The sequence below is a fragment of the Zosterops lateralis genome (genome assembly GCF_965231275.1).
Source record: "Zosterops lateralis genome assembly, chromosome: 27".
In the NCBI taxonomy this organism is placed as follows: domain Eukaryota; kingdom Metazoa; phylum Chordata; class Aves; order Passeriformes; family Zosteropidae; genus Zosterops; species Zosterops lateralis.
In genome coordinates this window covers 5653632-5666448 of record NC_139787.1, presented here as the reverse complement: position 1 = coordinate 5666448, position 12817 = coordinate 5653632, and the positions used below count along the sequence as shown (strand labels likewise).

At 46.8% G+C, this 12817-nt stretch overlaps 1 protein-coding gene across 1 annotated transcript in view; it reads right to left on the bottom strand.

Annotated features, from left to right (window-relative positions):
- ASH1L (ASH1 like histone lysine methyltransferase) overlaps nucleotides 1–12817 on the bottom strand; it is a 63606-nt gene that overhangs the window by 12283 nt on the left and 38506 nt on the right. The window contains exons 8-20 of the mRNA XM_083878995.1: nucleotides 10353–10426; nucleotides 8730–8775; nucleotides 8380–8488; nucleotides 7057–7263; nucleotides 5998–6144; nucleotides 4661–4769; nucleotides 4332–4493; nucleotides 4008–4102; nucleotides 3593–3750; nucleotides 2359–2511; nucleotides 1907–1961; nucleotides 1680–1812; nucleotides 69–317 (exon numbers count right to left, since the gene is read on the bottom strand). Coding sequence (XP_083735121.1) covers nucleotides 69–317; nucleotides 1680–1812; nucleotides 1907–1961; nucleotides 2359–2511; nucleotides 3593–3750; nucleotides 4008–4102; nucleotides 4332–4493; nucleotides 4661–4769; nucleotides 5998–6144; nucleotides 7057–7263; nucleotides 8380–8488; nucleotides 8730–8775; nucleotides 10353–10426 — 1697 coding nt within the window. The remainder of the gene's footprint in view (nucleotides 1–68; nucleotides 318–1679; nucleotides 1813–1906; nucleotides 1962–2358; nucleotides 2512–3592; nucleotides 3751–4007; nucleotides 4103–4331; nucleotides 4494–4660; nucleotides 4770–5997; nucleotides 6145–7056; nucleotides 7264–8379; nucleotides 8489–8729; nucleotides 8776–10352; nucleotides 10427–12817) is intronic.

Here is a 12817-nt window from a genome sequence, read left to right as displayed (position 1 = left end):
CCAAGCACACGGGAACTTGCTGTGGAGAAGAGGAGGAGGAGAGAGCGGGCTCCCTTTGGGCTCCTCACCATGCACTTTTCACACTGGATCATGAGCCCCTCGTCCTTGTAGAGGCCGCAGATGCAGCGGATGACGTCCTCATCCTTCTCGTGCCCATTGTCCTTGTCGCACACCGAGGTCTCGCTGCTGTCGGCCTCGCTGGCCGTCTCCCCCACGATCTCGTCGATCTGCGCCGACGCCTCGTGCCGGGCGTTGTAGTAAGCTTTGCGCAGCCGGCACACGTCCCGCCCCGTCGGGGACTTCCTGCCGTAGTATTTCTGCAAAAATCAAACAAAAAAAACCCCAAAAGTGCTTTATTTCCATGTCCTGACCCATTTAGCTCCATGTCGTCCTGGTTCTTTAGCCTTCTGATGATTGTTTACATACTTCTTTTAGAGTCTCTCAAAACAATGTAGATTGTTTTCATATCTCTCGATGATGGACTTCTGAATTGACCATTGGGGTCAGAGAGGTGTTCCTCTCATTTACCAATCCTTGACCAAATTCCTAATCCTATTTAAACCCTAAATCACAATAAACTACCCTTCTTTGCTCACTTCAACCTGACCGGTGAGTGTGTGGTTCTTCGTGTCCCTAACAGCGACAGCTCCTGTCTGTGCACGCCTGGGAGGGGCTCTCCCTACAGCTGCAGCCCCAAACCTGGAGTGCACCTCTCCATCTCCCTCCTGACTTCGGCCAGCAGGTCCATGGATGTGATGTGGGCAGGGGAGGAACTGAGAGCAGCCCTGGGAGGAAGATTTGGAGTGATGGGTGACCAAAAACTCAACGTGCCCTGGCCATGTGTGTTCACAGCCCAGAAAGCACCCGTGTCCTGGGCTGCAGCCAAAGAACACATCCAGCAGATCAAGGAAAGGGATTCTCACTCCCCCAGTGCAAGAAGGACATGAAACTGTTGGAGCAAGTCCAAAGGAAGCCATGAAGTTGCTGAGGAGACTGGAGCCCCGTCCCCTACGGAGCCAGGCTGGGAGGGCTGGGAAAGTTCAGCCTGGAGAAGAGAACTTTGTGTGGAGACCTCAGAGGCCCTTGCAGGATCTGAAGGGGCTCCAGGGAAGCTGGAGAGGGATTGTTCATCAGGAACTGGAGTGACAGGACAAGGGGGAATGAGTTCAGACTGAAAAAGGGGAAATTTAGGTTGGATATATGGGAGAAATTGCTCCCTGTGAGGGTGGGGAGACCCTGGCACAGGTGCCAGAGAAGCTGTGGCTGCCCCTGGACACCTGGAAGTGTCCAAGACCAGGCTTAACAGGGCTTGGAGCCACCTGGGATAGTGGAAGGTGCCCCTACCCATGGCGGGGGGTGGAACAGGATAAGCTATAAGGTCCCTTCCAGCCCAAACCATTGTATGATTCTGTGATTTCATGATACTTGATACTGAAAAACACGGTATCCCTTCCAAAAGGAATGGAAATTTCTTTAGGTCAGCTACTTATGAGTATCTTTGACCTTCTCTCTGACCTAAGGCAGTTAAAGAGCTCATGATTTGCTATTGAGGACTCATCAGGAATGGATCAGCACAAGCTCTCTTCCTGCAGAATAAATTCCTTCATTTACTCCTGTAAGAGCATTAAAGGAGGGCACATCCCTGCTGCCAGTGCAGCAGCCTCCAGAAAGAGCCTCACCTCTGCGTTCCTGAAGACCTTCAGCATGTCCCCATCAAAAGCTTCCACAGTTTTGTAGTAGCCAGTCAGGATCTGCTTCTCAATCGTGGCAAGGTCCAAGGGGTCAGAGATCTTTTCATAATAGTCTGCATTTCTACAACACGAATGTTGGCACAACATGAGGTTCAGCAGCAATTCCCATTGTGCAAATCCATCAGTGAAAGCAGCTCTGGGAAGGCAGCACTTACTTTTTCTTTGGGGGCAGATTCAGGAGAGGAGCTGCAAGCGCCTGCCTGGAGGAATCTGCAACAGGAACAGAGCTTAGTGACATCACTGGAGTGCAACTTCCAAAGAAAAGTAACTAAAAACATTCAATCTGGGTTAAAAAAAGGCTCTTCTCTTATCTGAGCCAGGGGGAATTGAAATGCTTCTGCATTTCTAGATGTTGGTGCCTGTAATTGGAGTACAGGTAGCACAAGGGCAGTTTCTGATTTTTTTCTGGAATTTTGAAAAATCAATTTCAAAGGTGGAAAAGGAGGGGACTGAGGCTAAAGCAAAGTGATTATTGGTAAGGGGAGAAATTTAAAAAAATAAGAGTTATTCAACATCCCACATTTTTCTACCATTTCCTATTCAGAGAGTCCATTTTCAGAGGTCGAAAACATGCCCACGGAGATTTTTTAAAGAGAATCACCTTCACCTTTGTAGGATATGATGCTGTCACATATCTCCTTGAAGATCTGAGCCAGGCGGGCAGCACGAGCCACCTCGAGGTTCTCCTCAGCCGCGGCCAAGCGCCGTGTCCGCACCGAGCGCGATGTCTGCAGCGCCGAGAACTGGGTCATGAACACATCTGAGACAGGGAGAGACAGAGTTACCTCCACACGAGAAATCCCTTTCTAAACAAGAAATCCCTAAGAGATCAAATCACAGCATCTTCTCTGGTGTAGCAACTCCACCACTGATTATTAAATGAAGATGTTTTCTAAGCTACTGTAACATCCAAGGCTTCAGTTCCATATTCCCATGTCAGTTCTCAGCTAAATGGATTAGTTGGTTATTGGAATATTTTATCTTGCTGGAGCAAATAAAACATCTCATTGAATCCACCCCAAATACTCACTGTCCAGATTCTCCTGTGCCTGACACTGGGGGCCAAATCATGTGAGGACGATAGTCGCACCAACAGGCTTATTTTTGGAATAGGAGCAGCATTTTTTACCTGACAGTCATATTTTGATCCATTCCCACAAGTGACCGCATGCCAAAAACCTTTATTCTCTGAAGGCCTGAAAGCTGTGAAACTATGAGGATAAATGACAATTTTCACAGTCTACACAACTGTTTCTGGTTTAGGGAAACAGACACCAGGAAAACAGCTCTTCTCCATTGGGGTCCAACCGCAGAAAATCATGGAATTACAGAGTGGTTTTGGTTGGAAGGGACCTTAAAGCTCATCCAGTTCTACCCCCTGCCATGGGCACGGACACATTCCACTATCCCAGGTTGCTCCAAGCCCTGTCCAACCTGGCCTTGAACACTTCTAGTGATCCAGGGGCAGCCACAGCTTCTCTGGGAAACCTTTGTCAGGGCTCCCCCACCCTCACAGGGAGGAATTTCTTTCCAATACAGAATAATATCCTAGAATCCCTGGGGTTGGAAAAACCCTCCAAGATCACAGAATCCAACCTGTGACTGATCACCACTTTGCAAACCAGACCACAGCACCGAGTACCACAATATTAAATGCCATTCTCCTCTTCCTCTGACAAACCATTCTTGTTGAAACACCAGACGTGACAACTTCTCCCAGGACTCGAGTGACCCCTGGGAGCTGTGCAGCAGCCCTTACAAAAGGCATATTGACCTCACTGGAACTCTACACTGGATTCACAGAGAGTTTAACTCTCTGTGTCCCACATCAGCTCCCTCACCTGATTTGATGTTGCCGTCGTCCCGGCAGATCCCGTTCCAGCGGGTGTACAGCGACGAGCTGTGCATGTTGTCACTGACATGCTTCACCTCCTCTTGCTTCTGCCGGATCTTCTCCCAGTTCCGTACCAAGAACACGTGGTGCTTTAGCACAAAATTCCTGCCGAAATTAGGAAGCTGTTCAAGAATCTCTTTTTACTGGAAAATGAATTCTTTAACGTGGGGAAAAAGCTCGATATTCAGAGGTGTACCCTGTGCCTTCTCTCCTCAGTGGAGAGGAATTCCAGACTGGCTGGTAAATGAGAACTAAAAGCTGCATCCTCAGAAATTTCAGGATGCCCCATCTTACAGAGGAAGACATCAATATTTGCACAGCACTCAATTTCTGAGGCAAACCCCCCTGAAATCAGCCCTTACCTTTCCCTGTTAGACATGGGCTTCATCTGCAGCTGAGGTGTCAGCCTGGTTGGGGCGTTCACACTTTCACTGGGTTCCTCAGGGATGTGGCCCCTCTGGAAAACAGATTGTTCTGATAGACAGGAAAAACTGTGCCAAGAACTCAGCAAAGCAGCCAAAGCAGTCCCTGAGACAGAATCTGCAGCACTACTCTATTGTATTTCTGTTTCAAGTTCGTGTTTCTGTTTCAAGTTTAAAATTTACAAAAGCACCAGTTTTTGCTCTGGTGGCACAGACTGATTTCCCATCAACCTCACTCACCCAAACTCTGTCTTTCCTACTTACTCTCTTCTTTAGTTTGTGCTTTGACTTCCTCTTCTCTTTCGACCTCCCAGGTCTTCTGTGGGTGCTCACAGGCTGGTTGCTTTTGCTTGAGAGTCCATTCATACGTTGACTTTTACCCCCAATTATTCCTCTGCATTTGTCAAAGCCACATTTGCAGAGTTGCTTTGAGAAAAAAAAATAAATCCAATAAACATCAAACATTTAGATTCTCAATATTGAAATGAACAATTTCTGCCTAATACAATATGACAGGTTCTGTAAATTTTTACACTTTGCAGAACTGTTAGGCCTTATTGAGATTTTTTAAGGTCTCATGTAGGGGTTTTTACCTGTTTTTCAACATTAAATGAGTGGAAGTTGTAGTCATAGGTGAGCTCAGTCCCAGCAGGCATGTCCTTGAGTGCATACAGCCCGATCCGATACACACCATTCACAGACCTGCGGGGAAAATACAATCAAATACCCCCAAAATTAAACATAAAATCATCATTGTGCACACAGTGGCAGCATTAGAGACAGGCAGCAACACCTCTGCTGTGCCCTGGGTTATATTTATGCAGATCTTTTATTTATCTCTTACAATAAACTTTGAAGGCTAAAAAGTGAACACATTTACAAAGAGTAGGACATGCCAGGGCCTCTCCAGACTCACAGGGAACAGTTCCTTCCCAACATCCCATGTATCCCTGCCCCCTGGCAGTGGGAAGACATTGCCCCTTGTCCTGTCACTCCAGGCCCTTGTCCATAGTCTCTCTCCATCTTTCCTGCAGCTCCTTCAGGTACTAGAAAGACATAATTAGGTCACTTGGAGCTCTTCTTTTCTAGGCTGAACAATCCCAATTCTCTCAGCCTTTCCTCACAGCAGAGCTGCTCCTTCCCTTTAATTATTTGGTGCTTCCTCCAATTCCACTCCAGCAGCTCCAGGTCCTTCCTGTGCTGGGACCCCAGACTGGAGGTAGCTCTGCAGGAGGGGTTTCACCTGAGCAGGGCAGAGGCAGAATGCTCTCCCTCTGTCTCTTCAATTCTTTTATTTTGTGTTGGATTTTCAAATTTAAAACTTTACTATCACCTAAATCTAGAATTATCTGAGAACCATGAGCTACTCTGATTTACTGTTCCCACAGTGGCTCCTGTTCCACCATCTGCCATTCCCCTGCAAATCACTCACTACAAATCCCTCTGCAGTACTTCCTCCTAGTCTGGCTCTCACAAAGTGCTGGTATGGCACAGGGGCTGCTGGAATCCAACTATTTCCCTCTTTCCCTGCTTTAAAAAAAATATTTGAATTGTCAAAAAGAAAGCATATATATACAGATAGATGATTTTAGAGCATTACCCAAGCTTCAACCTTTGCAGAGGTTAGGAGTGTGAAAACCAGCAATACTGGGAGGGAAACAGCCCAGTGTAACCAGTAATGCTGGGAGGGAAATGTCCCAGTGTGACAATCAGCCGTGCTGGATCTGCCAGCAAACTTGGATCCTGTCTCCAAAGCACCCAGCACTCACCAACACTACACGACTTCTCTTGAGCAACGTGAGCACCGTGTAAGGATTATTTACAGCTTGATTCCCCTCCCTATTTTTAGGTCTGACTCCCTCAGATGAACTGGTTCTCTCTTTCTCTCTGGGTACACTGGTCTTCCAGGGAGCAGAATCCCCTTCCTCACCATTTCTGCATCTCACAGTTGGGGTTGCAGCTGTGGTTGATGAAGCGAGCCTCGTTGCCCATGCGGTAGCTGTCGATGACCATGCCGCTGTCCAGGTTCAGGCAGTAATGGTCACTGTGGTTGTGGTACTGCTCAATCATCCTGTTCCTGTGGAGCAACACAGGGACAGCCTGGTGAGTCTGCTTGTCCCACACAGCACACAGGGAGTGACACAGTAAGAGCACATCTCAGAGGGTTTTGAAGAAAAAGCAATGATAATCTTTTATATTTTACAGAACCGTACACCTAGAGACGGAGGAAAACCATTATTGTACCTATTTTTATAAGTCAAGGCCACTGACAGAGCTTGGGTTAGAATTTAGAAATTTTGCTCTTCTGGAATGCTCCCTTTTGGATTCTGCAGATTATTTGTACACATTTCATGTTGGTAACCTGTGTATGGAAGAGAAAATGCAAGTATACATTCCTTGGGGTGTCTGTGTATGCACGTGTACAACAACCAGCTTTCTCCTGAGAAGTGGGCAGGTTCTGGAATCACATCCATGGATCACAAGAGCACAGGGACAGGAGTCAGTGTTAGTGCTTATCTCTGTATGAGGAGAATGCAGTTGCCTTCTGGTGGAGCTCTGAGAACAGCAGTCCCTCCAATCTCATGATGCCACGGACTTAACAAGACAATTTCTTTCTTTCAATGGTTATCAATGCTTCCAGGTGTTCTTTTTCCTTCACATCTTTCTGCAGCCCCTTTCAGACCTACTCTGCCCCTCAGTTCTACCTGGTGCAGCCCAAATCCTGCAGAGTTCTCATTTCACATTCAGTCACTTGTGGCATTTTGCATTTACAGGGCAGATGAGGCAGATTATACATTTCAAACATTATTCACTCCTCTCTGCTGGACTGAGAAAAACTTGGTTAACCAAAACCCCCAGAATTCTAAGCCTTCTTTTTCCCCCCTCATCCTCCCCTTTGTTCCAGCCTGAGGATATCCCAACCATGCCCACAGGCAGTAAAAATCATCCATGAGCTTTCCATACTAAAGCAGCAAATGAGTATTTCTACCTGAATTCTTGCTCACTAACAACTTCTCCCAGATATTCAATGATAAACTGTCCTGCTTTCAGGGGTTCTTTGGTACGGATACCCCATCCTTTCTCCTCGGCCCGGAACCTCTCCAGGCACTGCACCCACTCGTGCCTCTGGATGCGCTGGTTGCAGCACTGCTCCCCACAGGGACAGGTGTTGGGGGAACACTCTGCAAAGATCATCCTAAAAGAGACAACAGAGAAGGTAAAGGGAGGGGAAGAGTGTCCTTTGGGATTTGTCATGCAAGGAAAATCAATCATAAATCAATATATGAAATCTAGATAGAAATATATAAATCATCACATAATATTACTTACAATAATAAATCAATATAAAAATCAACATTATATATATATGTATATATGATTCAATAATAAATCAATACATAAAGAAATAAATCAATAATAACAAATTAAACAAAACAGAAGTTATTCAATAACTATAAAATGCTTCTTGTTTTCAAGGTGTAATTCACACAGTGATTCCCTGCCAGGCTCTCACTGCTATTCAAAGGGCAAAATGGAGATTTTAATGGGATCTTCCTCTGGAGAAAGGTGTAGGGCTGTGCTGAGGAATCACCTGGTGCAGGTGCAGCTCCTGCAGGTTGTGCCTGGGGAGGGGGAATGGCCAGAGCCCCCAGCAGGGGCTGGACCTGGCACTAACCCTTTGCCTGCCCAAGGCCAAGTGGCCACTCTGAGCCCCCCCAGAGCATCAGGCACAGCCCAGGGGGAGACACAGGCCCAGGAGGGGACAGGAGCCCGGAGGGGGGGACATAAGCCCAGGAGGGGACACAAGAGCCCCCAGCAGGGGCTGGACCTGGCACTAACCCTTTGCCTGCCCAAGGCCAAGTGGCCACTCTGAGCCCCCCCAGAGCATCAGGCACAGCCCAGGGGGAGACACAGGCCCAGGAGGGGACATGAGCCCGGAGGGGGGGACATAAGCCCAGGAGGGGACACAAGCCCAGGGTCCCTCACCAGGGGCAGCAGCTGCAGCTGTTCCTGTGGCTGCTCCACCATCCAAGGGCTGGAAGGAGCCAGAGCCTGGGGCTGAGCTGGGAAGGAACTGGTCTGACTGGGAGCAGCTGGGAGGGTGGAGGATCCAGCAGGGCCCTGCTGGGTGACTGTGAAGGGGCCTCTGTCCCAGCAGTGACACTCTGGGGTGACACTGGAATCCCAGAGCATGTCCAGAGGGTCAGCTTGGGAGTTTCCCTCCCTGTGATGATGCCTTTGCTGCTGAGGTGCATCCAGCACAACTCTTCCTAGGAGATGATGAGCTGATGAGAAATAATCCATTGCTAACCTGTTCAGACAATCCTCCACACAGCCCTTCCCACTGTCATCCTCTGGTTTCTTACAATTGCAGGTGGTGGCCTCGTAGCCAGAGAGAGGTTTGACATCCACATAGACATCTGGAGGGGAAAAAAAAAAAAAAAAGAAAAAACAAAAAAAAGAAAAAACAAACCCAAATAGGGAAAAGAATTCTTTTCAGATGAAAAAAACCAGAACTATTTATCTACAGTATTTTCATTCCAATCAGTAAAGTAAAAAAAGCAGGTGGAAGTATCATTGGTAGGATAAAGAGCAGGACAGAAAGGAGGGTGTCACATGAAAATTCCACAGTTATCAGTTTAGTAATAAGATTTTACTTACTGGAACGGATTTTTTTATAAAGTGGGACATCTGGCTTTTTATACAACTAAAAGGAAGAGAAAGAAAATTTTAATACATTGCATAAGTGCATCTGTTATTCAAAAGGATCAGGGAAATTATGTTCTGTACATAGGGAACTGTTCTGTAATCATTACTAGAAATCTGTGTTCTCTTCTCTAGGCTCAGACTGCATTAACAAATAGGTCACAAAAAGGACCTGAATAAGTAGAATTTGGGCTTAGTGAGACAGTAGAGCAGTTTGTTCACCACATTTTTTATTGTCTGCCCAGAGCAATGTGGGAAACAGCTGTCCTGAGGACAGGCTCCTCTGAACAGGGCTTAGAAGAAGAGGAATTATTTATACCTACTTTGGAGAAACCATCTTTGGTGAAATCACCATGTGCCAATGCTTAAAAAAGTGAAAACAAAAAATCAAGGTGCTGATTTATCCAAGTAACTCAATGATCTTAAGGGCTTTTTTTCTCCATCTAAAGGATTCTGAGATTCTGTAAGAACTGTGAGTACAGGTGGGAGCCATGAGAAATGCAGATTCATCTTCTCTGCAGAGGAGCTTCCTCTGCAGATGGAGATGATGGGAAGGGAAAGGGAAGTTTACATCACAATTCATAATTTCATATATATTCCAGCCTTTGAAACAAGCTTTAAGGAATCATTTCCAATTATTCAATATTTCACACACATTTCCTGCACTAAGGGCCTTCCCTCAGTGATCCTTGTGGCCCACAGGAACAACCCAGACATCTCCACACTCCTGTACAGAGAAACTCCTATGCAAGGGCCTCCAATATTCCAGGGAGAGCTGGAAAATGTCAAGGGAACAGATTCCATGTATTTATTACTTATAAAATACTGAACAGATGAGACAGGCCATCGTCAATGCACAATTACAAGAAAGTGTCTTCGGCTGAAATGTCCCCAGTGCTCCTGACTTGAGGATCAGATTCCCGGAGTGTTGGAGTGCAGCTGGAGCCACAGCACCTGGGAATGTGTCCTGCTCATTTACATGCTCAAGTTACACGTCTGAGAGCACTTTCTCACCACAGAGCTGAGGGCAGATTCTCCCATCAGCCTTAAATCCTGTGGTAAATCACTTGGTGGAAACATCTTGGGAGAAAAAAAAAATCCTATTTTTAAGCTTGCACATATTTAAAGCTCTTTAAAAAGAACGAGACTGTTAAACAGTTTCTCTTCTTTCCTCAGTACGAGAATTAAAGCTTGCAAGTGAAAAATAAATTCCACTCTGCTGGGATTGATCCAAGAAAAATAAGGCCTGAAATTTCTCAGTGCTGCTGGCAGTACATCCGAATTCTCCCGAGGCGTGTCTGAAACCAGCTCCCCACACAGAGCAGCACTGCCAAAATAAAAGTCTGCTGCCAAATTAATGACTTTTGTCGGAGCAGAAACTCACAGGGTTGTTATTTTGCAGGAGATGGAATAATGGGAATTTTCAACATTAAATACATATGCAAATCCCTTCTCCCCTCACACAGCGGGAGCGACAAGAAATCCCCTCCAGCTGGGATGTGTGAACAGGCTCTCTCTGAGTGCTGCTGTTTCCTTCTGATCCCAATCTTGGCAACCCCATGACTTCTTATCTCGTACCTGGTTGTGTTTCCACTGCCAGAGGATGTCGTAAGGCAGCTGGAAGTCGATTCTCTTTTGTCTGAGGTACTTCCCTGAAACAAAAAGGTTTGTAAGTGGCACACACTCACAGCTGTGAGTCCTGAGAGAATGGGAGCTGCTTCCAGGCACCTGGCCAGGCTCTGACAGGGCCTCCCAGGGCTGGAGAGCAGAAAGAAGAGGGGCAGAACCCTCTGAGAACATCCTGGATGTCAGGGCAGGCCCGGGGAAGAGCCCCTAGGACACAGCCCTGGGTCCTGCTCCCCTGTCCTGCTCAGGAGGGGCCTCCATGGACAGTAAGGGATGGGAAGGGGCTGAGTCAGACCCCACCACAGCCAGCCCTGGACAGGACTGACCACAGCTCCTGACAGCACTGACCACAACCCTGTGAAGGTACCACAGCCAACACCTGACAGAACTGACCCCCACACCTGACTGCACTGACCACAACACCTGACTGCACTGACCACAGCATCTGAAACAAATGACCACAGTACCTGACAGAACTGTCCATGACACCTGACAGAATTGACCATAGCCCTGTCCTCGAAGCTGACATGTTCTCCTGAGTTTTCCTGTGCACAATCCAGCACTTCAACACCCGGGACAAGACCTGCACTGCCCATGCAGGCTGGTAAATCACAATATTGTACTCAAAGAAATCAAATCAGTTTTGAAAATAGTCTCCCAGCCTGTTCCCGTGACCTTTACCAGAAGAGATTTAAGAATGAATTCAGACTTGGCAAACACATTCCTAGATTTTTTGGAAAGGCTTCAAGGGGATCTGTATTTTCAGCAATAACTGGAACTCGTTTTAGACAGGAGTTCTTGCTTTCACTGCAGATTTTGGCTCTATTCTATCGTTCCCTGTCACCCCTAAAGGACACAGACCCATTACATCATTCACACCAGACCCGAGGGCTGACACTGGTTAGGTCTAGCCAAGATTCAACATTCTCTGATCATTTTGCTGGAATCCTGTGTCACAAAACTGCAGGGAGCAGAGTGCCTAGGATGAGGTGTCAGGCCCAGGCCTGATTCTTTTCCCCCCAGCTTTTCTGTTAACAAGTGCCTTTATATTCGTCCAGCAATGCTCTGTGGGTTTGTATAAATTCACATGCATACCCTCACCACTGGAAAATAAAAATGCTAATGTTTTCCTTACAATTTACCCCTAAATTACTTTCCATTTTCAATGCCTTATTCACCCCTAGCAGGTTCCAGGAAAGAGCTAAATCTGCTGGGAATTTGCTTTCACTTCTATGACCTCAGCAGGCCAAACAAAAGGCTCTTTCAGGTGTCCTGGCACCGGGCCTCCAGCAAAGGGAAGGTTCCTCCAGCTCTCCTTGAGTGGGCACCAGTGCAGTCCCCTGGAAGAACCCCAGTCCTGGTCACTGCTCTGGGGTTAAACCATCCCCAGGCACTCCTGGAGCCAGGGGAGCAGCTGTAGGGCAGGACCAACAATGTGGGCTGGGAGCCTGGTGAACCTGGTTTTATGACCCCATTCAAAAAGGAGCTGAGCAAGGGTGCATTTTGAAGAATTTAAATTTTCACCTTCAGCTCCAAAATCTGTCTTGTGGCTCCTGATTCACATAGATCTGTCCAGCTGTTCTGCCTTGCTGTGCAGTTGTGCAGGAAGCCAAACAGTTCAGTTACAGAAGACAAACCAGTGACAGTTTGATGGAACAAAGATTCCTGCTGAACAACATGGAACTCCCCAGACCCGCTGGGCATGACAGGACTTGCAGCAAGGAATCACAGCACCTCAAAAGCTGAAACAATTACCTGAGAATCAGGAAATTACTCAATCTTGGTTTAACCTGGGAAATGGTATGAGCTGCAAACAGTAGGAGCTCTGGACCATCCCCCCAGCCCAGTCCCTGGGAGCAGCATTCTGAGCTCCATCCCCTCTGAGGGCCTGGGTCAGACCTGGGTTATGGCTTCTTTCCATAGGCACTTCCCTGGAAGTGTTCAAGGCCAGGAACAGGCTTTGGAGCAACCTGAGCTACAGAAGGCCATGGAACAGGGTGGAACAAGATGCCCTGTAAGTTCCCTACCCACCCAAATCATTCCATGATTCTGTGATTCTATGAAATCCTACATCCCATTTTTTTCCTAACCAAGAGCTAAAAATGGAGATAAAATAAAAACAAAGATAACAGCAAAGTTTTTAATTCTTCCACCCTTTTATCCCTGTGTAAAGACAGACACCATTAAGTTCATGGGGACATAGGGGAATTTATAATTCCATGCTCAGCTTTTGGGATTTAACAAATGGTCATAATTGCCTGTGTCTATTCTGCTGTAATTTTACTTTGAGGCGGAGACTATTGCCCTGCATTTTGTCCAAGGACTATCACAGTTAAAACAGGTTTTCAACTAGAATGGTATTTTCTGCACACAAAAAAATCAAGAACAATGTTTTAAGCCAAAAAAAGCCTCTTGAG